We start from the raw sequence: 23290 nt of genomic DNA on the forward strand, positions 1-23290 counted from the left end.
TCATAAAACGGGTAGAAAACACAAAAAAAAAAAGAAACCTCAAGAGATGTAGCTATCAGAAGCAAAAGTAGCTATCTGCGAGCCTGAGGAAAGAAAGAAAGCCACTAAGGTCAGGTTTATTACCCCATTCTTCAGAAAAACCACTTCCCTATCAATTCTCACTTCCAGGAGGACAAGTCTGGAGGGTTTTGAATTATGGCAAAGGCACGAACCAATGAGAAGCCTGGAGATACTGACTGACTAGGGAACAGCTAGAAAATTGACCTTGGAAATCTGTATCAAATAATAAAGTCAGTTGGGCGGTGGTGCATGCACCTTTAATCCTAGTAATCCGGATTGGGAGGCAGAGTCAGGTGGATCTCTGGATTTGAGGCCAGCCTGGTCTACAGAGTAAGTTCCAGGACAACCAGGGCTACACAGAGAAACTTTGTCTCAGAAGGGAACAAAAGCAATAAAGTCAAAAAAAAAAAAAACTTCATTTCAAAATGTGAGTTTCTCAAACATAATTATTTGCCTTGTGACCAATAAAACTCTAAATAGATCTAAGCACTGAAAAATTTCCCCTAAAACCTGTAGTGTCCAAAAACCAGTTTGCTTAAAACCTAAAGGAAAAATACATAAGCACCACTTAGCAAAGTACAAAAGTTGTAACATGTGATAACGCTCCATGAGATGCTTGACTGTCGTGTGTGTGTGTGTGTGTGTGTGTGTGTGTGTGTGTGTATGTTACATGGAACATAAATATGTAGACACATGTGTGCGCAATGGGATTTAGGGTCACAGAACAGCCTCAGGTGTGGGTCCTCCCTTCCACCTTATTTGAGGCAGGGTCCTTTTTCACAATTGTGTACACCTAGCTAGCCTAGGAGCTTCAGGAGAGTCTCCTGTCTCTGCTCCAACCCCCATGCCAGGCATCAAGGTAAAAACACTAGGAAGTACAGACTCAAAGTATCTCACCTGGCTTACATGCCTTTTCTAGACCCAAAGTTCTGTTCTCAAACCAGAACTAGCAGCATTTTAACCACTGAAACATCTCCCCAGTCCTCAATTTAATATTCAATTGAAGTCCTATCATAAGGAAGCTTACACTGACTAGAGGCCTGTGGATTTGGCATATACACTTAGAAAATGAAGACCATTTACTGACTTGAAGTTGCTGAGAGCCAAAGAGAATGACTAGCACAAAATCCTCAGAGAGCTCTGCAGGGTTCTTGTCTTACTTCTGAATACACAAAATGAAATGGGAATGCCCTTAATTGTTGTTTGGGGGAGGTTAACAAAGATAGCTTCCTTATACTAATACTGCAGGTGTTGACTAACCAAGACACCTTTAAATGAAGCCGTTACACTGCAGAACCAGCAGCGGCCTATAACATCTTCCTGGGGAAAGTCAGAACTGCATGTGCCAATCAATGCATGAGCAGCACTGCGAACATCCTCTCCAAGAAGGAAAAGTTAAGGATTATTAAGTGGAAGCAACTAAGAACATAATTAAAAAACTAATAAACCAATAGTAATTATTAGGGTTATATACACCCACCCAAAAAAGTAAATAAAAAGTAAAGAGCATACTGCTTTAGATATTTATGTGACTTTTGAGGTTTCGGATGTATGACTTAATGTGTTTTTAATGCTTTACGGCAGTGGACCAGAATAACACTACTGATACTAAAATACACACGGCTTTGTTCACATGACCACTGGTAATTGGCTAAGTGGTAACTGAAGGCCATTAGGACTTTTTTCCTAAGGCAAAAGCTCACCCTTTTTTCTGTGATCCTGTGTTCAACTTGCTAAAAAGTAAAGGGCATGACTTACAGATAGGTAACAATGCTTTCTACTAATGACAGTTCCTAGGACAGATGGTCAAGAGGGTCACTGTGGTATTAAAAGAGGAAAAAAGAAGCTTTTATAGGATTTTCTTCAAAAGAACATAGGATCCAAGAGAGAGGAGAAAAAGTAGAAACACAGAACATAGGTCTCTATACTCCCATTTAGGCAATGCATCAAAACTTTTATTGAAGAGAGTGCACGCTGTCAAAAGATGGATTTAGAACTTTTAGAGCATTCCATTAAATGCTGTGAATATCAAGAGGAATAAAGACACAATTCCTCCCCGTCAACATTTACAAGACAATGACAGATAAGTTATGTAATATACAAAGCACCACCATGCACACCCCAGAGGAAAGTGCAAACAAAAAAGACTCGAAGCTATAGTCCAAACTTTAGCAGCCTTTATTGTTAGCACATGCAGCCACCAGAGCAAATAATCTCCCCTTTGCTGTCATTAAGAGCATGAGAGCCACTAAGTGTCAAACTAGCAGGACTAGATAAATGTGCTGCTTTCAGAAATATTTACACTTGTACAATACAATTCAATCCATTCCCTTTCAGGACACAGTTGTAAGAATGCCTCCAAAGAAGCTGGACTCAGGTATACTTTTTGGAACGAGACTTCCAGATCAGTTGGTTTCCAGCCCGGCTGTGTGCACAGCAATCACACCATGCCTTTGAGAAAGTAGATTCCAAAGCCCCAGTCTCCTAGGGTTCTGTGTCAGTAGGTCAAAGGTGGCACTTAGGAACTCGTGTGCCCAGTGTGTACTCTGGTAACGAGGAAGCTCACCCAGGCCCACATGAGCCATTCTGCTCCATTTGGACTCTGTGGGAGCCTGAACTCATATATTGCACAGATCCACACAGACATACACATAATTTAAAAGGGGTAAGTAAACCTTAAAAACAAGAACAACTTAATACCTAAATATTGAAGATTACACCAAATTATACTGTGAGAGGGCATGGGGACACACGCCTGTAATCCTAGCGTTCCAGAGACAGCTGAGTTTAAAGAGCAAAAAGAAAACAGACATATCACTATTTGCTCACAAAATATGAAACAGCAGCCTTTTTTCCCAGCAAAGTAATGCCTGGAGGGGGACCCAAGTATCAGTCTCCTAATCATAATCTATGGTTGGAGAGGACTGTACGTGCTGTTCACGTCTGTTTTGAAGTCCATACTAACCCTTTACACCAGAAACAAGACTTTAATGTTGACTTTAACCTAATACCATTTCTAGTCCACATGGCTGTGTTTATCTTACTGTCAACACCAATTACAATGAGTATGAAAATAAAATATGACTTCTAACCATGTCACTAAACACATCTATGGGGTCATCTCCCAGCTAATCACAGAACTACAGAACAGATGTGAAAATATCATTCTGCAAGGTCTCTGAATTTAACATCTCAAAAAGGCCTAAAAATAACACTGAGGCTTCCCTACCCCTTAGGGCAAGAGTAAGGCTGGCTCTTTGATACCAGGAAGAACTTTTCAGTTGACTAGCCCTTTGTGTGGCTATGGAGCATGTTTTTAGTCTGCGTGGTAAAAAGTCAGAGAGGAGATGTAGGGAATTTTGCTGCAGTCTCTTAATCATTCATGCACACTGTAATCCTGACTGGCTCAGAAAGATAGTCACACCATCCTTAACCAGCTTGTCTTCTGTCCCAGAGATGACTAATGTCTCCCTTCTCCATAGGCTCTATTCTGTGGAAGAGGAAAGATCAGCTTTCAGAAGGCACCATCCAAGAGGCTCCAGAAGAGGCTAGAACAGATGCCTTTGTATGTGGTGCAGCAGAGTATTCAATATGAGCAAAGGCTGCCACATTCCTGCGAGGGAATGCCCACACCTCCAGAAAAAACAGCTAATTCCAGAGCATCTGAAATACCGTGAAGCTTATCCAAGCCATGTAATCCCTGTGGTAATTCTTCAGCCTCCTAGGCTTTGGTCCAAATCAGGAATTTAGAATGACTATCCCCAAGGCCAACACAGTAGCACATGTATTGTTTCACATATACCTGAGAAGAATCTTGCTTATATCCCAGCATCACCTGAAGAAAATCTGATTAAACTGACTGAATGAACAACTGAGTATAAAGCATACCTCATGCATGCATGAACTGGCTTTTCAGAGCTGATTCCCTACAGTAGGATACCTTGCTCAGTCTTGATATAGGGAAGAGGGTCCTGGTCCTGCCTCAACTTGGTATACCAGACTTTGTTGACTCCCCAAGGAAGGTTCTAACCCTTCTGAGGAGTGGATGAGTGGGTGAGATAGGAGGAGGTAGGGCCAGGAGGGGGTAGGGAGAGAGAACTGGCGTTAGTATACAAAATTAAAAAATTTTTTTAGAGTATATCCCATACACATTCTCTGTAAACTGCAAATTCTACTGAAAGTTCTATTGAGAAGCAGCACACAGGATGAAAGGATTAGACATAAGTATGCATCACTGCAATAGTACTTTACATAGCTAAAATTGTAATCCCAAAGCAAGAGAAAGAATCAATCATAGCGTTGGTGCACAAAAGCCCTGCTCTGCTGGCCACATGGCAGAAATCGAACAGTCGAGAAGCAAGGGAAAGAACATCATCGTAAAGTAGCTGAAATCAGACGATGGCAGAGACTAGCATCCCTGGAGACCACTATGTAGGAAAGCTGATTCAGAAACAGTTTATGTAAGATATGAGTGAGATGTCAGGTGGGTGGGTACCTTCTCACCTGTGCTTAAATGAAACATATCTTAATCACCTACTCACAAGGTCTCAAGAAGCAAGATTATGTTCCTCAGCCCAGTCTTGCCACTGATTAGGTTACATAACATGATGGACAAGCTGAGGGGGCTGGGAGTAGCTGCACTGCTGTTATCCTGTTGATCACTCAACTTGTGGTAACAAGCATAGTTTGTGTAAGTAATGAGAAGACAGGGGCCAGATGAAGTTAGATATGGGAGTTGTGGGGCACAAGATATGATCTCAATGTTCTGCTTCAGTAGCCTCCCTGTATGATTACAGTACAGCAAATGTTTGCAATACGGTACATGGGGGGTGCATTTTAAACTATATGCAATATAATTTCGACTTTATTGATGCTGTTTTATATATCTAGGATGTGAAATTTTGAAGCATGGTTTTCATAATCTTCCGCATTAGCCCAGCTGCCTGCAATGCTCATTTCTACAATAAGAAAAGCTCTAAGTTACCATAGATAATGCTTTTCATACTAGATCAAAAATATAGTGTTTCCTTTAGAAATAAAAATGTGCATGCATTAGTAAAAGAATAAATGGAGATCTAAAATATAAATCTAATAAATGACAGAAGCACAGATTCTTTAATAGGCTGAGTTTTTAGTGCACATTTTCCAGTGCGTCAGAATATATTAAGTACATTATTCATTTCTTTTTTTAATTCACATATATAAATTAACCAATCTCAAAAAGCTCCTTGGTTCTGTGAATTATTGATGTTGTCACCTGCTAGAGACTTAATTCCAAGAAAAATATACGAATCACTACATCACAAGCACAAATCCTTTTGACACAAATTCAATTTCTGTGGCAACAATAATATATTGACTTAGCTTATTTTTCTATTTTATGACACTTATTAATGGTGTATATAAAAGAAATCTATCATTTTCCTTATTGTAAATGTAAACGACATCATGCCATCTTGGGAAAGTTAAGGTGAACATCAACATGCTCACTCTTCTTGTTAATGCAATAACATAAATGAGAACATGATTTCAAAATATAAAAGGCAGAAAATGAGGTTCTTGCAGACTTTGTCTCATAATACTGATGTTTCTATCATACATTATAACCAGGTTGTCAACATGTGCATGACAGTACATTAAATTGAGGAGCACCTACTCCCAGCCCAGGACCTTATAACCAAAACAGTACAAATAAAAAGTAATCAAAGTGCAGAACAAGGGATAAGTCCTCTAAACACAGTGTCCAATGACAAAAAAAAAAAGAGTTCCTACCAGCTAACGATATACTCTTAAATATGTGCCAATGAACATGCAAACATCTAAAACAAAAGTCAAATGCAAAGTTTAAAGTGTGCAATATAGAAACCCATTCTTCTTAAAGAATGAGATCCCTAGAATATTTATTTGTTCATGTAAATGTCTATTAAATACTACTATATTCTGACAAGGTACTCAGCAATAAAAGTGGTTTTGTTTTCTTGCTGTTTACCCTACAAGAAATTGTTTTCTATTGGAGAAACAGATGTAAAAACTACAAGTAAAGTCACGGAGATGTTGGAAGGTGAAAGGACAAGTGGCGGTGTGACTGCAACGAGAACCTCGAATCTAGGAAGGAGCGGGGAACACTGCTATTTTAGATATAAGGAATGGGGGCTGGAAAGACAGTTTAATAATTAAGAGCTCTAGCTTGTTTTTCCAGAAGGCAGGGGTTCCATTCCCAGCATCCACATGGAAGCTTACATCCTCCTGTAATTCCAGTTTCAGGGGATCTGACAACTTTGTCTCCTGAGAACACCTGTACACCCATGTGCAGAGCCATACAGACTCCCACATAAATTAAAAATAAATATGGGAACTGGGACTAAGTATAAATCTGATTTTAAAAAATACATAAAAAAGATAAGGAAATGTTACAGGTGTGTTAAAAAAAGTTAGCTATGTACATATGGGAACAAGTTTTTAGAATGCAAAAAATAGCCACAACAGGGTCATTAAAAAGAAATATGGCAAGCTGGAGAGATGGCTCAGAAGTTAAGAGAACTGACTGAGTTCAATTCCCAACAACCACACAGCGGTTCATAACTATCTATAAGAGATCTGGTGCCCTCTTCTGGCATGTAGGCATATATCAAGGCAAAACAGTGTATACATAATAAACAAAGAAATCTTTAAAAAGAAGGAAGGAAGGAAGGAAGGAAGGAGGGAGGGAGGGAGGGAGGGAGGGAAGGAAGGACGGAAGGAAGGAAGGAAGGAAGGAAGGTGGCAGCTGGGCAGTGGTGGTGCACACCTATAATTCCAAGAGGCAAAGGCAGGCCAGCCCAGTCTACAGAGCGAGTTCCGGGACAGCCAGGGCAACGCAGAAAAATCCTGTACCAAAAAAAGCATGGATAGATAGATGATAGATAGATAGATAGATAGATAGATAAATAGATAGAGGTGGGGGGGAGAGAGAGAGAGAGAGAGAGAGAGAGAGAGAGAGAGAGACAGAGAAATGGAGAAGTCTGGAAAAGTTAAAGGCTAGGCTTACAACCAAAAATATAAAAAATATGGCAGGAATTGGTAACAGACAAGCCAGTGAACAAACTAAAGCACACAGCGAAGGCAGCAGAAGCTCAGTCCCAGACCAACTGAAGGACGAGGGCTTTTACTCTTCTAGTCACCAATAGTGTACATGTTGAAAAAACACTCTGCACATAACCAACTTAAATAATACATAACAGTCGAATAAAATCAGTATATTATAAAAGTTCCACTGTGGGAGATTGTTCCTGTGCTTAAATAATCATTTACTTCAGAGACTTTTAAGCTGCTTGTTTGTCCAGAGACACTCATTGCTTGTTTGGTTACGCTTCCAGAGCCATTTACTAAAGACATTAGAAATGCTCCCCAAACACTAAAAGCCAATAACGGCAATTTTGGGACAAACTCAGCTAATTCTGTAAACAAAAATGGTTTTTTAATACAGGATTAGTCCAAAGGGCATAAGGAACGGCCAAGCTTGTTTAAAGAAAAGAGGGTAAGGGAAAAATACTTAACAAATGTCTAAGCATAGCCCTTGAGACTATGAGCAATATTTCTAAGAAGTTCTCTCTCATATGTTCACACTGAGAGCCCTGGCCGTGAGGACTCCAGAAAGCCCAGCACCAGCTATTGTTTGGCCCTGCTCCAGCTCTAACACCTCTCTTTTGCATCAATTCCCAAATTACTGAAGCATCAGCAATTAATCCTCTCCTTAATAATTCCATACGTGGTCTTATAAACCTTTCTGGAAGAAGGAAGATACCCTAGAGAGATGTTTATGCTCCCTCTGGCTATCAGACTCTTGAAATAATGGATCACCCCTATATATTGGAAGTTCCCCAGAAATCTCTTGCTGGGGAAGGAAAAGGCTGAAGCCAGGGGAAAATCTGAGATCTCATAGATCACCTTGATGGATAGACTGGATCCAAGACAATGGAGGGCAGGACCACACTTTGGCAATGACAAAAGACATTTGAATATCTTTTGCCTAATTTAAACCTAAGTCTCACATCTGTACCACAGCAGTAGACTTGGAGAGGAGTAGTTATGAAACCTCTTGTCTCCTCTTCCCAATACGGCAAGATCAAATGAATCTTTTTCTGCTTGCTGTATAAATTGGTCTATTGAGGATAAGGAACCAGGACCTAAGTGCTGGAACCCAGGTTCTAATGATACCAAATCCAGTAAGAGGACCTACTTCATTCTCTCTGCGCTCTAAGATCATACCAGGTCCATCCCTCTGTTCAGGCTGCATCTGTCGCCCAACAAGCAGTCCTACTCACCCCTCAAACCCCCCTGCTTCAGGAGGGCTGCCTAACCTCCTCTTAGCAAATGTGCCTTTTTGATAAATACCAACCTTCCATGAATTGTGACAGAGGACTCTTAATGGAGGGAGGTCATTGGCTAATAAAGGAACTGCCATGGCCCATTTTATTGGTTAGAACATAGGTAGGTGGAGTAAACAGAACAGAATGCTGGGAGGAAGAGGAAGTGAGCTCAGACTCCACAGCTCTCCTCTCGGGAGCAGACGCCTCAGAGAGACGCCATGCTCCCCGCTCCCGGGAAGATGCATGCAATGAAACTCCGACCCAGGATGGACGTAGGCTAGAATCTTCCCAGTAAGACCGGTGCTACACAGATGATAAGAAATGGGCTAGTCCAGGTGCGAGAGTTAGCCTAGAAGAGGCTAGATAGAAATGGGCCAAGCAGTGTTTAAATGAATACAATTTGTGTGTTGTTATTTCGGGGCATAAGCTAACCATGTGGGCGGCCGGGGTGCTGGGGACGCAGCCCCGTCGCTCTTATTTCAACAGACTCTGGACCAGTAGGCTGAAGATAGGTGCCTGCAATGTTACTGAAGAACTTGGGGTGACTTGGCGAGATGTCTCTGTCAATTCTAGAGTTTTGGAAGTTGCTTACAATGCACTTCCTGTTAATTTAGGTAATATTATATCCTTCTGGGGTCTTTGAAGAAGTTAAAGAATAGATAGTTATATTTTCCTTAGTTATGAAAAAAGATAAAGTAAATATAAATATTATAACTAATTCTTTTTTATACCTGTTTTGTTATATGTAATTTTACTATGTTAAAGTTAAAGCCTTCCTTTTTATTTAAATAGAAAAGGGGAAATAGCGTGGGAAATCCTTCTGTCTATATGTAGCCTTTATTGGTTAATGAATAAATCTGTTTTGCCCAGTGACTTAACAGAATAGAGCTACGCAGGGGAAACTAAACTGAATGCTGGGAGAAATTAGGCGGAATTAGTGAGAAGCAATGTAGCCATAGCAGCTGGGGACAGATGCTTGTGGTGGAGCACAACCTCGTGGTAACACACAGATTAATGGAGTAGGGTTAGTGTGGGATGTAGTAGCTAGTTGGGAATATGCTTAAGCTATTGGCCAGACAGTATGCCAATAATACAGATTTCTGTGTGATCATTTCAGGAGTCTGAGCAGCTGGGAAACGAACAAGCAGCCTCCCACCTACATATATACATCTGTATATAGTGGGTAAAATGCTGATTTGTTTGCATTGTGCACACCATCCCTTCCCTAGAACGCATGTCATGAAGGTAGGTCCAGTAGCCTTCACTGGCCACAGTTAAACACAGGACAGAATAGAAACCCAAGCAGTGTCAGTCTAATTCCCCTCTCCTCTGGACACCTGTGAGAGTCATGGAAATCAGTCTCCTCTTCCACTGACCATGGGCATATAGGCATACCTGGACCTGAGAGACCTCAGACCTGGCTATATGAGTTAAAAACAGTGCGAGTCACATTGTCCAGAGGAACAATGGAGAAGCAGATGCCTGGTGATGAACAAAGTTAGACTGCATGGTTGATGAGGGAAAGGTGAGAAGGTGCTCACTTTCAGTTCTGGGCTGGAGATCACCATTCCCATTCCTGAGCTTAAAAGAGACACGACACAGTAACCTGTTCCTCTAAGGCAAATGGCCCTAAACTATGAATCCACGCTTGCTAATAGCCCTGGGTTCCCATGGGACACAGCCTACGTTTCCATCATTATGGCCCCTACTCTCTGTGTACTCACTGCAATTACTGATATGCCAGGCTCCCTACAGAACAGTTACCATCCCCATCTCAGGGGTCAGAAAACTGAGCAGCAGAGCTGCTAAGTGGCCAGTCTAAGGATGGAATCAAGGTCATCTATAAATCAGGTCTGGGCTCATTCCCTTTCCCACTGTCCCTCGCAGCTTTGACAGACCACCACAGTCACACCCAGACAGTCAAGATGAGGCAGTTTCTGAGCTAAAGGGCAAAGAAAAGTGAAATCAAAAGACTTAGGATGATCACACCTCCAAATGGTTATTAAGTAGTAACAACTCTGGGACCAAGGATAAGAACTGCAGGGAAAGGCACAGTCCCTGCATATGGACTGGAACTGATAAGAACGCACACTCTATGAGAGAATTTCTCCCTTTGATGAGGTTGCTCTCTGAAAAAATAAAATGATTATCTGATGTTTCTTTATTTCTCACATATATGCACATATATTTTATGTGTCAATTTCTTCTAAGATCAAAACCTTCCATCTTGAAGAAAAACACATTAAGATACAGTGTGTTAGGTACAATGGTTCCTTTCCTGGGGTGAGGAGATGTTTGTTGATGTCTCCCCAGGAATAATATCACACAGCACTATGTGTTACTTAAGCTTTAGTGCAGAGTACAATCCCTATAAACTGTACCTTTCTGATTCAGGATAAAGCAGAAGCCATAAAAATAACCACACTTCAACATAATATTTTTTTTAAAAAATCACCTCAATAACTAATTAAAGAAAATTAATTTTTAAAATTTTGATAGTTTGAAATTAAATTATCACCAAGTGTTCTTGCCTAATTTGACTAATACTTTTATTTCTACCCTCAAAATTGTTGAATCACTTAAACCAAATCAAAACAATTACACATTTGCAAAGAGAATACCTTAATAAAGCAGGGGAAAGCACATTTTGAGTTCTTCATATACTTCCAATATTAATAGCCCTGGTTGTATTTAAGTCTTTTAGTTCTACTAATCAAGCAGGATATAGATAGAGAGAAAGCTCTGAAACTAGCAAGCCACTTGTTAGGTCTGGAATATGAAGACCTATGGAACACAGAACTTCCCCTGAAGGGTCTTAGAACTCCTATAGCCCAGCAATGCAGCAAGTTTGAGGACAATGTGGGCTACCTGAGATCATGAGATGCTGTCTTTAGGGGCATCTTACATAATAAACTTATAAAAAAAAAAGAAAATAATGCTTATTTGGATGAAATAAAATGATGAAATAAAAAAGTAATAACGTGTAGCATAAACACTGAAAAATTAGAGAGGCGTGAGGAGAGAGTGACTTAAAACTCAGGGCTCAATCACACTGCCAATCTATCAAGTCTTGTTCCCCGCTGGGACACCTCAGGAAGGATCCCACGCCTCTTCAGATCTATGTGAGAGTCCTGCTTCAAAGTAGTGTGTGAAGGAGGAGTGAGTGATTAAGACAGTGCCCTGCGCAGGGTCAGAGCAAGGCGGCCGCAGCATTGACGATCATGTGCCTCCAAGTGTTCAAACCCATACATACAATAGGGCCAGCAGGTCAGATAGCAGGGAGGGTTTCCAACGGGATGCAGCAGTCAGGTTCAGCACTGTGGTGACTGCCAGGTTCCTCCAAGTGTGGGGATCTGAGGCAAGACAAGGGATCCAAAGATCACTTTATCTATTCATATTTCACCCTATGTGAGGTCGGAAGAAGTAAGGAATTTGAAGGGATGCTGAATCAAAGAAAGCTCCAGGGTTACCTCTGTCTCAGGAGTAGGGGTTTAGTAAGAAACAAATGTTGACAGAGGAAGGTGGCAGAGAAAGAGAGGCAAGGTCAGGGGCCAGACAATGAGATTAAGAAGAAAAGAAGAAAAGAGGTCTAAGGCCTAAACTTAATCTTATGTGCCCCACTCCAGTGAAGGGCAGAGTGACTAGACACAATCCCAGTATCTGAAGGGGAAGAGAGGAAGGGGGAAGTAAGAGGCAAAAAGGTGAAAACGTTCAGTAGCAGAGTTCCTGTCAGATCCCTTTCACCATGATCAGCTCTGCATGCCATGCTACATTCATAGTGATGAGACTGCCAATGCTCTGAAGTGCCCTAAAAAACAGCAGAACTCGTAAAAGGTGTCTCATATGAACTGGTAAGCACTATGCCTAACCTGTCATAAAAAACATTAACCCAACTAATCTTTACAACAAACTACAGATATTGATCAAGTCCATCTCACAGATAGGAAACTGGAAGTTCACATACAGATTAAGAATTCCACCTAACCAAGATCAAAAACACTGATGACAACTTAAGCTGTAGAGAATGTAGGATAACGGGAACACTCCAATGCAGATGGGAGTGCAAACTGGTACAGCCACTTTGCATATCATATGGTGATTTCTCAGAAAATTAGGAAACAACCTTCCTCAAGACCCAGCAATACCACTTTTGGGTATATACCCAAAGGATGCTCAATCATACCACAAGGACATATGTTAAACTATGTTCTTAGCAACATTATTTGTCATAGCCAGAACCTGGAAACAACCTAAATGCCCCTCGACCAAAAAATGGATAAGGAAAATGTGGTACATTTACATAATAGAGTACTACACCGCAGAAAAAAATAATGATATCTTGAAATTTGCAGGCAAATGGATGATCTGGAAAATATATTGAATGAGGTACCCCAGACCCAGAAAGACAAATATAGTATGTACTCACTCATAAATGACCTTTAGACATAAACCAGCCTACAATTCACAATCCCAGAGAACCTAGACAACAAAGAAGAACCTAAGAGAGACATACATGGATTTAATCTACATGGGAAGTAGAAAAAGAGAAGATCCCCTGAGTAAATTGGGAGTATGGGGATCATGGAAGAGGGTAGAAGGGGAGGGGAGTGGAGAAAAATATATAGCTCAATAAAAACAATTTAAAAAAAAAAGAATTCCGCCTAAGCCTAAATCACAGTTGTTATGGCTAGAGCTCCAAAGCCATAGACCAGGCCAGTCATGAAAATTTCTGGTAGTTTTGACGTGCCTTGGCCCAATACCACTAGAGACTTTTATAAAAGGAAAAAGACATTTAGGCTATCTAAATTACATTTAACTTAAATTAATCATGAATGAATTAAGGAACCAAGTGGTATAAAGTTACAAGGCTAACTTGGCTTCTCAATTAGGCAAGCATTCAGATTCTACAAGACTATACCAGGCACCACAGACAAGGGGACCATCAGGCTTGAGACCATATACAGAAAGGAACTGAAAGCTTGTTGAAGGTAACATATCAATAAGAGCAAAACTCTCTTTGACGGGCGACTGACTGAAGTTAGAACACGATTTTAATTGGAGACCTTCACCCTTTATAAAGAAATGAACCTGTCACACTGGATTTCTGGATGCAGATTATATGTACTCCATTTTTTATGTTCATTTCTCAGGCTGTCAAATTATTCATTAAAAATGAATTGTAATTGTCATTATGAATTGAATTCTATCCAAAGTTTCAATAAACAAAAACAGTTTAATCCTAACATCCATAATTAATGTCACCAATGTGAAAACCTTTTATTTAAAAATGGAACATTAGGAGGTTTTACTTAATGATACAAATACACAGCCTACGTTGGGAAAATAAAGCAATTAAAGACAAAACTCCCCATATCCTAGGGAAATAGTCCACATAAAATTAGTCAAATAGAGACAGGAGAGGTAGTACATGCCTGTAATGCTAACGTTTAGAAGATGGAGGTAAAAAGATCAGGAACCCATGACCAACCTTTGCAGTACAGTGAGTTCAAAGCTAGTTTAGACCACATTAGACATTGTCTCATATAAAGTTAATTTAAATTCATCAAATAAATGCATTATAAATCTCACAATTAGTCCATGTAACACACCTAAGGTTTTCAAAATATTCTACAGCATAAGTCCTTGAAGGAAGTGGCGGCATCTAAACTGGCACTTAGCTATTCTTTAACATATGAAGGCATGACTTGGATCTCACCTACCTCAACACAGCTCAAATCCCTCAGCACCAAGAATGCCCTCATTTGATACATTAAATCATTGCCTCCATCCTGCCCAGTATTTATTTAATATGTACCAGGATGCTCAAGGGTGGAGAACAAAGAAAAGATTAATTCCATTCACAGATCTACTTTTAAAAGGAGAGAAAAGTAGTGAAAATGACACCCTGCTTCTTTAAAAAAAAAAAAAAGTTTTAATTTTTAAGCCCTGTAAGACCTCACCTCAAGTAAATGACAAAAAGATAATTTAAAGGGAGAGAAAAAGAACATACAATGGGATTTATAAAACTTCAAGTTTTAAAACTTACTGGTGTCTCTTTTATGATTAAATATATAAAGATATATTTAAGCCTGCAAGGCTCTGTTCTACCCGAGAAACCTATTAGAACCAACCTGACAATCGCTGTATACATCCTTCACTATTGATAAGTATTGACACCATTTTTATCTCATCATTAAGCAAAAAGCTAAACTGGAAAATCTTTGTTTGATTCAAGCGCTATTAAATCCAATAATAGTGACTTAGCTTCAGCAACAAATCATCAATCACATTAAACTAATGGTGCTGTTAATTTGCATCTTAGTGGTTTTATAGTTTTGTTTTGGATTTATATGTTAATCTGGCTTAGTTTGAGGCTACAGAAGATCTGTGAGTACACTTATGCTCTGCTTTATATCTATACATGTATTAGTACCATTATTTTCATTATCATTCAAGACAATTCCAGACCATCAAGGTGTTTTCTGTCAATTTGCAGTTGCTCCGTTTCCTTTTGTTATAACTCTCACAATTCCATGGGTCTCATTTTACAAATAGGGACCACTCCTCAGAAAGCTTTGGCACCTGTCCTGACCATTCGTCATCAGACTACAGCCCTGCCTCTGCTGTTACCTGGCACTGCCAAATAATAATAATAATGTTTCTGCCTCTGTACACCAGGAGGAACAAACCTGGTTTGACTAAGATTTTCTAGGATGAGAAAGATAGTCAAATATCCAATATATGTGCCTAAAATACAAACAGGAATGCACTGCTACTATTACTATAACAATCATAGCAAAAGTAGCACCCTAAAAATAGCAAATGCTCAGGAGGAACGGTGAGCCAAACGCTGCTCCTCTAGGCCTATGACATATTAACTTTTCATCTGCAGAATTTCCCAGCTTCACATGTGAAGAAAGAAAGGCACCTAACAAGGTTAAATTACTGCCTGCCATAGCTGCCCAGCTGGGATCCAAGGCCTGCGAATGGGAGCCCTTACCACTCAGGTTACCCAGGCCTCCGAAACAAAGATAGAACAGTAAGAAAGAATGGCAGGAAGCTGTAAAGTCCACAGCAAGCACTTCTAGAAAGGCTGCAAAAGCAACTGGGAACCTGATCATTTCTGCAACAATGCTAAACGTTCTTAAACTCTCAAATTGTCCCCTAAGTTAATAATAAACACTTGCCTCGCTATTTGAGAAATATTACTCAAAACAGTAAGGTGCTTCGGTGCTATCCTGCTGCTATTGAGAAGACATTACCTTTGTAGATGCTGTTCAAAAAGAGCCTGTGCTTTGATCCTTAATATCCCATGTAGTAAAAGGTTATGCTTAATCTATATTTTATGGATCTAAAAGTCAAATGAGGCTCTGGGATAAACAAGCACGAGTGGGAAGTAAGCATATTCTTCAGCATTCACCTGCTTCCTGGTTTAGATGACACTATGTGCCCAGTTAAAGACAATTACAGTAGTGTAATACCTTGCAGGGCTTTGTTTTTCTTGTATTATTCTGCAAACATAAGCAAGTTGTATACATGTTAATTTACCTTCTATATAAAAAGCCAATTTTAAATCCAATTTATAAGGCAATAAATATATAAAGATCCTAGGACACAGCAATAAAGTTATGCCATAAAGCAGAGTTAATTCAAGGCAACAATAATAAAAGCATGACAAATTTTAGCACTCCACCAACTGCACAAAGGTGTTTCAGGTAACATCTGCTCAGAAGCAATTGCTACAAGACAGACTAGATGAGATGCAAGGCTTCACAGTATAATAAATGTATGTCACTTCGCTTGCTTCATAATTAAAGACACGAGTCTTTGAAAAAAGCAATTAAGCCTTGCTCTAAATCTGAGACAATCATCCCTATGCTCACCCATCCTTACCCTCAAAGAAAAAGAGCCATCCCAGTCTACAAATACTAAACACTACATATCTCTATTCTCAGCAGTTAGCCGTAATCCCCAAAGAGCCACTGGTGCATTCTTCATAAGTCCTACATTAAAGAGGGCTGTGATTTAAGAACCAAGCCTAGACTTCTTATGGCTACACAACCTCAACCAAAATAGTAACCTCTGAATCTCCCTCAGGTTTCCTGTCTAAACTTAAAGAGGTTTGGTGGGAGTGGGAGGTTCCTTTTGAAAGGGCGGGTTCTACTCATCACAAAGACTAGAAAGGGAAATCTGAGAGAGGTTAGGGCTACTTCTTAGAAAACCAGCCTAAATAAAGTGATTTTGCTGGTAAGTGAAGGTTACTATGGTTGTTGATCCATTACGCAGACTGTTGCATCCATGATAAGCATGAATGTGCCCAAACTTTCAACTAAGAACATGATCTAATTAATTCTGGATTGTTTACTTTGACCTAGTATCTATGCATTCTGGGCCAGCCTGATCTATGTAGTTGGGCCAGCCAGAGTGAGACTCTGTCTCAGAATGAAAAACAGGAAGAAATTTAAACAGATTAGATGTTCTAAGACTTTTCAACATGATCATCCTTGTAACCATAGTATCTACTTGGCTTCCTGTAACAGCCAGGAAAAAAAAAATTAGTACAAAGTTGGTAACTAAACACAAATTTATGCAGAGGTTCTAGACGGCAGAAGCTCCACGCCAGTTTCTCTGAACCACTATCAGTGTGCTGTTGGGGCTTCGCTGCTTTGGATGTGGCAGGAACATGTGCTCAGCCACAGGCTGGCCATGCTTGCTGGAGAGTACTGCCTGACTCCCAGTGTCTGAGGGCTAGATCACTAACCTGTCTCCATCATCACGTCAACTCCTCCTCCTCCGCAGGCAAAGCTTCTTCTCTCACTCTAACAACCCAAAATAATCTACCACTTGTAGCCAGCAAACACGAAAGTTCTCTTCTGCCATAGACGGTAGCAGCCAAAGGCTCCACAGAATAAGGAGTGGAGTATCTTCCAAACACACCTAGACTGTAAATTAAGCATGCCCTAAGGTCACTAAGCCTATTCTGATTTCATCAGCATCATCATCATTTATGCAGTCACAATGCTTAAGCATGCATGGGCAGCCTGTTTACGGCAGTTCTCCAGTTGTTCCTATCCTGGGCAGGAACACGTGCTCAGCCACAGGCTGGCCATGGAGAAGAAGCTTGTGTTATTGTCATACCCAAGGTTACACAGTTTTTCTTAATGCTGTCTATCCAGCGTTTTGGGGGCCTTCCTCTTCACCTTATCCCGTGCAATCCTCCAAGCAGTGCTATCTTCAGGTATCAACCATCATTTTCACAACACGGCCAAAGTATCTCAGGTGCTGTTGCCGTATCCTGTAGTTTACTTCCTTCTGTAGCTGGAGATGTTTCTTAACGTCATCGCTGTACAGCCTATCTCTTCGTCTAATGCCTAGAATTCTTCTGAGACATGCCATCTCAAACACATTCAGCCACCATTCTGAGGAGTGTTTCATTGTCCGGGTTTCAGAGTTGTAGAGAAGGCAGCCCAGGACAAAATTATAAGTCTACGAGACACTTGTCTTAAGCCGCCTGCTCCAATCTCAGCTCTTCCTAAATCTATAATAAACACAAGTCGGCCACCTCTCCACCACTACCATCTCACAACCTACTTATAACCATGACATCATTACCTATACATTATTAGAGATATTGTTAATATTGTTAATGGTTTTTAGATCAGAAAAGAAACCATAAGACTCAAACTTCAAAACCAACAAGAAACAGAGCAGGAATTAAGGATCAGGACTGGGTGACTGTCGGCACCTTTATATAATTCACTTTTACTCAAATGACAATCAAACTTTGTAGGAAGCCATGGCCTTGGAATGAGCATCTGCTCTAGACACAAAAGACCAAACCAATGAAGTTTAATCACAATAACTGAGTCTGGCTGTTACAGAAGATCCAAATACAAGTTAACAAATTAGGCTCAAGTAACTAGTACAGTTATAGCCAAAGGAAGGACTACCTGAACTAGAGCCAATTAAGCTATTTCATCTACCTTGATGACTTGGTTCATAAATGCTGGCAACAATCTGCTCAGAGTTCTCACAAACCTCTGGTTCTGAGAGTTGTCTACCTACCAAATACTTTTGGTTTTCATAAACCTTGTTCATTCATAAAGTCCAACTGATCATTATCAGTGCCCTAAAATGGTAAATACACCCCAGTCCCAACTGATACATCTAATTCCTGCATCTATAGCTCAGGGATCATTGTACAAGAGATTGGGCAGAAACATTGTAAGAGCCATGGTAACAGGATAGAAGGGGGGGGGGGTCTCACAACCAAAACAGAAGGAATTATAAAGATATAATCAAACAAATGTAATCACTTGACAGAAACCATTAGAGACAAGGGTATGAGAACTTTTAATGAATATTGCTAATTAAAGAATTCCTCTACCAACTTGGATTACTGATTTACAGGTCTTGTGTTAGATGCTGGCACCCATACAGATGAAGCCTTCTCCCAGATGCCATATGTCTTGGTCAGTCTGGACCTGGTGAGAGTCAGTGGCTAACAGCAATGGGGGGAAGGTGCCACTGCAAGGCTTCTTCACAACAAACAGAAAAACCTTTCTGATGTGGGAGTGATTTCTTTCTAATCTGTTGCTTTCATTGGTTAATTAATAAAGAAACTGCCTAGGCCCATTTGATAGGCCAACCCTTAGGTGGGTGGAGTAAACAGAACAGAATGCTTGGAGAAAGAAGCTGAGTCAGAAGTCACCATGATTCTCCCACCCGACACAGCCGCAGGTTAAGATCTTCCCTGGTAAGCCACCTCGTGGGCTACACAGATTATTAGAAATGGGTTAGATCAATATGTAAGAGCTAGCCAATAAGAGGCTGGAACTAATGGGCCAGGCAGTATTTAAAAGAATACAGTTTCTGTGTAATTATTTCGGGTAAAGCTAGCTGGGTGGTGGGACGCAGCCTGCCGCCCCACACAACAGAGTGGCTCTTACAACACCTTTCTACTCAGTTCTGCTCAAGAAAGGAAACAGGACTCAAATGCAGGTACGGCCTAAATGACCTCAGGCAGGTTCCAGGTACAGGGATTCTGCTGAATGCAATCTCCCTCTTAAAGTCTCTACTGACCTTTCCTGTCAGCACCTTTCAACCGCATTATCCCCAGTGGCTATCCCAGCGTCTCAACATAAGGCGCCTACTGTATCTTCTACTGAAACCAAGGTGGTAGTTTACAAACAGTTCACAGCAGGTCCTTCTCCCCCAACATTACACACTTCCAGACCAGATTCTACTGTTCACACTTATCTAGGAAGACAGGAAATAAGCTACAAATATTTTTACCCAATTTACTAATGAATCAAAGCCAACAGTTTTACATTCAGTAAAAATCAAGAGTTCATTTGACTATCGTATCCAAACAGGATTCAGTAGGCACCAGAGGTGGGGTGGGGCATAACTAAAAGAAGAACCACCAACCCGTTTACAATCAGTCTACCATCAGCTGTCCCTTTATAAAAGTGGGGGGGGGGGATGAACAACTAAATCGTCCCTGTCCCCACCAAATGGCAAAACTACATTACTTGTTTTAAAAACTCAGAAAATAAGAGTGGCCCGGAGAAATCAGGTTAATATTGCTTCATCTCAACCAAGAAAAGGCAAAGAATTGACTTGACAGCCAGCATCAAGGATGGTCTCAGAGATCACACTCCATCCCAAAACAAGAGCTCCCCTATGGAATATCAAGGCAGTGAGGCAGGCAGGCCGAAAGAGCTGCTCGGAAGGCAGATGAGACTGGGCACTGGGCCTTTGGCAAAGACAGAGAGCTGAAGCGAGACCACTGAACAGGAAAAAAAAAAAAAAGGATCCTAAATCAGCTGCAAGACCAGACCTTCAATACATTGTGTTTCAGATTTCATTTCACCTTTGCATGACTTTTAACAAATGGTATGGCCAATATAGCATAACTAAGAAACATTTATTCAGGATTGTCATGCTATAAACTACGGAAAATCACACTTCCTGAATCATGGACCATTGGAGTCCAGACAAGATATAGTGATATTAATCCAGAAAGCAAATTATAAAGAGATGCATCACCCCATGGATTCTTCTCAGAGTGGACAAAATCTTTTAGGACCAAATTAACTCCCTCCAACTCAATCTAAGACCTGAGCAGAGAAGAGTAATGAAGCACATCCCTAACCTTGCCACAACTCGTCTCCACCCCTCTTCTTATGGTGACGCCCAATTCTGTATAAGCAATCCCACAGTTGCACAAGGCAGCAGAATCTCGGTATTCTGATGCCCCTTATCTCTGCCCTCATTGGTATTCAACTGCAAGTAATACTAAGCAAGTGAGTTGCAATCTATTATATCCCTAATTTGTGAATCATGGCTTAAATTCTTCAAATTTTATTTATCCAGAAAAGGCAAATGTTACTATAGCAAACAAACCAAAAAAAAAAAAGCCAAACAACAACAAAAAAAAAGAACTGCCCCATACTTGTAAGTAAAACTAACAGACAGTATTAAATCTCCCATTCTGTTAGACTACACCAAAATATACCAACCCACATAGACCCAGATGAAATCATCCTCTTTACCGATATTTCCTCCAGCTGACATTAATAAAAACCTTACCGTGGCTCTTCCCTTACGCAGTAAGAACACAAAGTTCACCTCAGATATAATTTTGATTTTCCTAGATTCAGAAACCAACTGAACATAGAACACAGAAAACTGTCACATCGTGGCTCCTTTACCCAAAGTCTACATGACCCCGACAGTGACCAAGTTTTACATGCACCTCTGTAAGGCGGGCTTCTTTTCTGACCACACAAAAGGTTGTCATGAAGATCTACTTTGGAAGAATAGTAAAGAAATTGTGTCCTCTCGTACAGTGCAGGGTTACATCATGATGTCACTATGAAATTTAACCTTTCCCCCATTGTTTAAAGCCTTAATAGGTTCTTACTTAGCTTAACCTACCTTCTCACATCCAAAGAAAATGGTTTGGGCAGAAGAAAGAGTCAGGGCAGCTGTCATTCATAAGCTATATATAAAACCGTGGAAGAAGTAGCCAGTCCTACTTACTGTCAACCTCAATGTCAATAAAATGCTCCACTTATAAACTTACATATCATTTGTGATATTTCTTAAATTAAAAAAAATTAAAAAGAGCGCAAAGCCAACCCGATTAACGAGTTTCAGATACTTGAAAACTACAAACTAAACAAGACATTCTTTAGCAGTGACTACACATCCCGCCAAGTTTGAAATCCAGTTGCCTCAACTTGAAAATATATATATATACCTTCAAAAGTTCTTGTTGGATTAAGATATAGGAGCAGGGGGCGGGGAGGTACTATTAGCTAAAAGTTCACTTTCAGTCTTATAGTCAGTTATTCTAAAGGGGTGGGGTGAAATTCAACTTGTTTAAAAGTGCAGAATCCGCCTGGATGACGTCAGTACATAGGCATTTGAACGTTTTTCAGATCAGCCCTAAGAAAAGCGAGCAAGGCCTTGGTCCCGGATGGGGATCGAATCCCGCCCTGTCTCTGTGGATCTAAGCCGATTAGCAGCTCTGGCCAATCTGAAATAAATCTAGCTCCCGCCTCCAGGGGTTGTCAGCCTGGGCCGCAGGCAGCTGAAGGCCCCGGGAATCGCCGCACCCCGTAGCTCTGGCCCACACTTACCAACTTGGGGCGCTTCTCCCCGGGCTCGTAGTAGGTTGCGGGCCGCGCGGGCGACAGGCCCTTCCTACGCGGCGCCTTGCTGTCCCGGCCAAGAGCGCGCGCCCGGTACCCCTCCATCTTCCCGGGTCTCGATCTGACCGAACCTGGGGCCTTGCTCCGCGGGCTCACCTTCCGGGTCCCACGCAGTAATTAACCGCTGCTCCGGGATGAGCCAACACATCCGAAATCTCCCGCCACCGCAGGCCGCCCGCTCAGCCAATCCCGCGCCGCAGAGCCGGCGACGCGCGCTCCGCCCCTTCCGGGAATGCCAAAGCCTGGGCTTGATTGGCCCTTCGGCCTGTCCATTGCGCTTCCCGCCCTCTGTCAGTGCAAGCCCGGAGGTAGACTGAGGAGACGGGTTTTGGAAGGACTGTGGAGCTAACCAGAGTCGCTGCCAGGGCTTTGCTTGCCCTCTGAGAGTAGGTTCTTGACAACTCTGAACGGCCGGGCGACCCTTCCGGTACTGTTTGAGCAGCGCTAAATGTGAAATCAACTGATAAGCCCTGTGACTGATCTTCAGAGGTCTCGGGTGCCTGGGAGAAGTAGTTCTGGGCTGTACTCGCCAGCGCCCACGACTCTAGGCTTGATTACCGTTTGTAGAAAAAAACAGAACTGTCACGTCAAGGGGAATACGAGAGTTCACGCTGGAACCCAGAATGCATGGCCTTAGCCCGGTAACTTAAACTCAGGTGGCTCCAAATACCACATTCCAAAGTAGTAACAGTTTTCGTCAAGTTTTGTTTTCGGTAATTTAAGCACAGTTAAAAAAAAAAAAAAAGGCATCAAGGAACTTTTCAAACACATTAGGTAGGCGGGTTACAAAAAAAAAAAAGCCTTCAGATGCTATCTTTGGTTTGAGGTTGAGGATGGTGCAAGCTAGTGAGCCTTTAGGGAAGAGCAAAAGTTATCAAGTGATCGTCACTGTGTTAGATCAAGAGAGCCAAGATTATACGGTCCTGGATTTGCAGCATTCCAGCTCGCCACAAATCCGGGAATTCTCATCAGTCAAACAACCTTGTAGAACTGTTAACGCAGGTGTGGCTTTTTCTGGAACTTAGGTCACTTTATTGAGCACGTAGAGCATGCCTACCCTGGGTCAACCAAAAATTTAATAATAAATAAATAAATAAATAAATACAGTCCAAACAGTTAACAGTTTAATGTAGTTCACAGAAATTTACACAAATAACCAAT

The 23290-nt window shown here is 41.1% G+C and overlaps 1 protein-coding gene across 3 annotated transcripts in view; it reads right to left on the reverse strand.

The window, feature by feature from the left end:
* Diaph3 (diaphanous related formin 3) overlaps positions 1-22245 on the reverse strand; it is a 459276-nt gene extending 437031 nt beyond the window's left edge. For all 3 annotated transcript variants that reach the window (XM_041667741.1, XM_041667734.1, XM_041667725.1), the window contains exon 1: positions 22058-22245. In XM_041667741.1, the coding sequence (XP_041523675.1) occupies positions 22058-22174 (117 nt within the window). In that variant the 5' untranslated portion in view covers positions 22175-22245. The remainder of the gene's footprint in view (positions 1-22057) is intronic.
* Between the last annotated feature and the right edge of the window lie 1045 nt (positions 22246-23290).

Source organism: Microtus oregoni, unplaced genomic scaffold, assembly GCF_018167655.1.
Source record: "Microtus oregoni isolate MIOR12 unplaced genomic scaffold, Mior012 000001F_ref0000356, whole genome shotgun sequence".
In the NCBI taxonomy this organism is placed as follows: Eukaryota; Metazoa; Chordata; class Mammalia; order Rodentia; family Cricetidae; genus Microtus; species Microtus oregoni.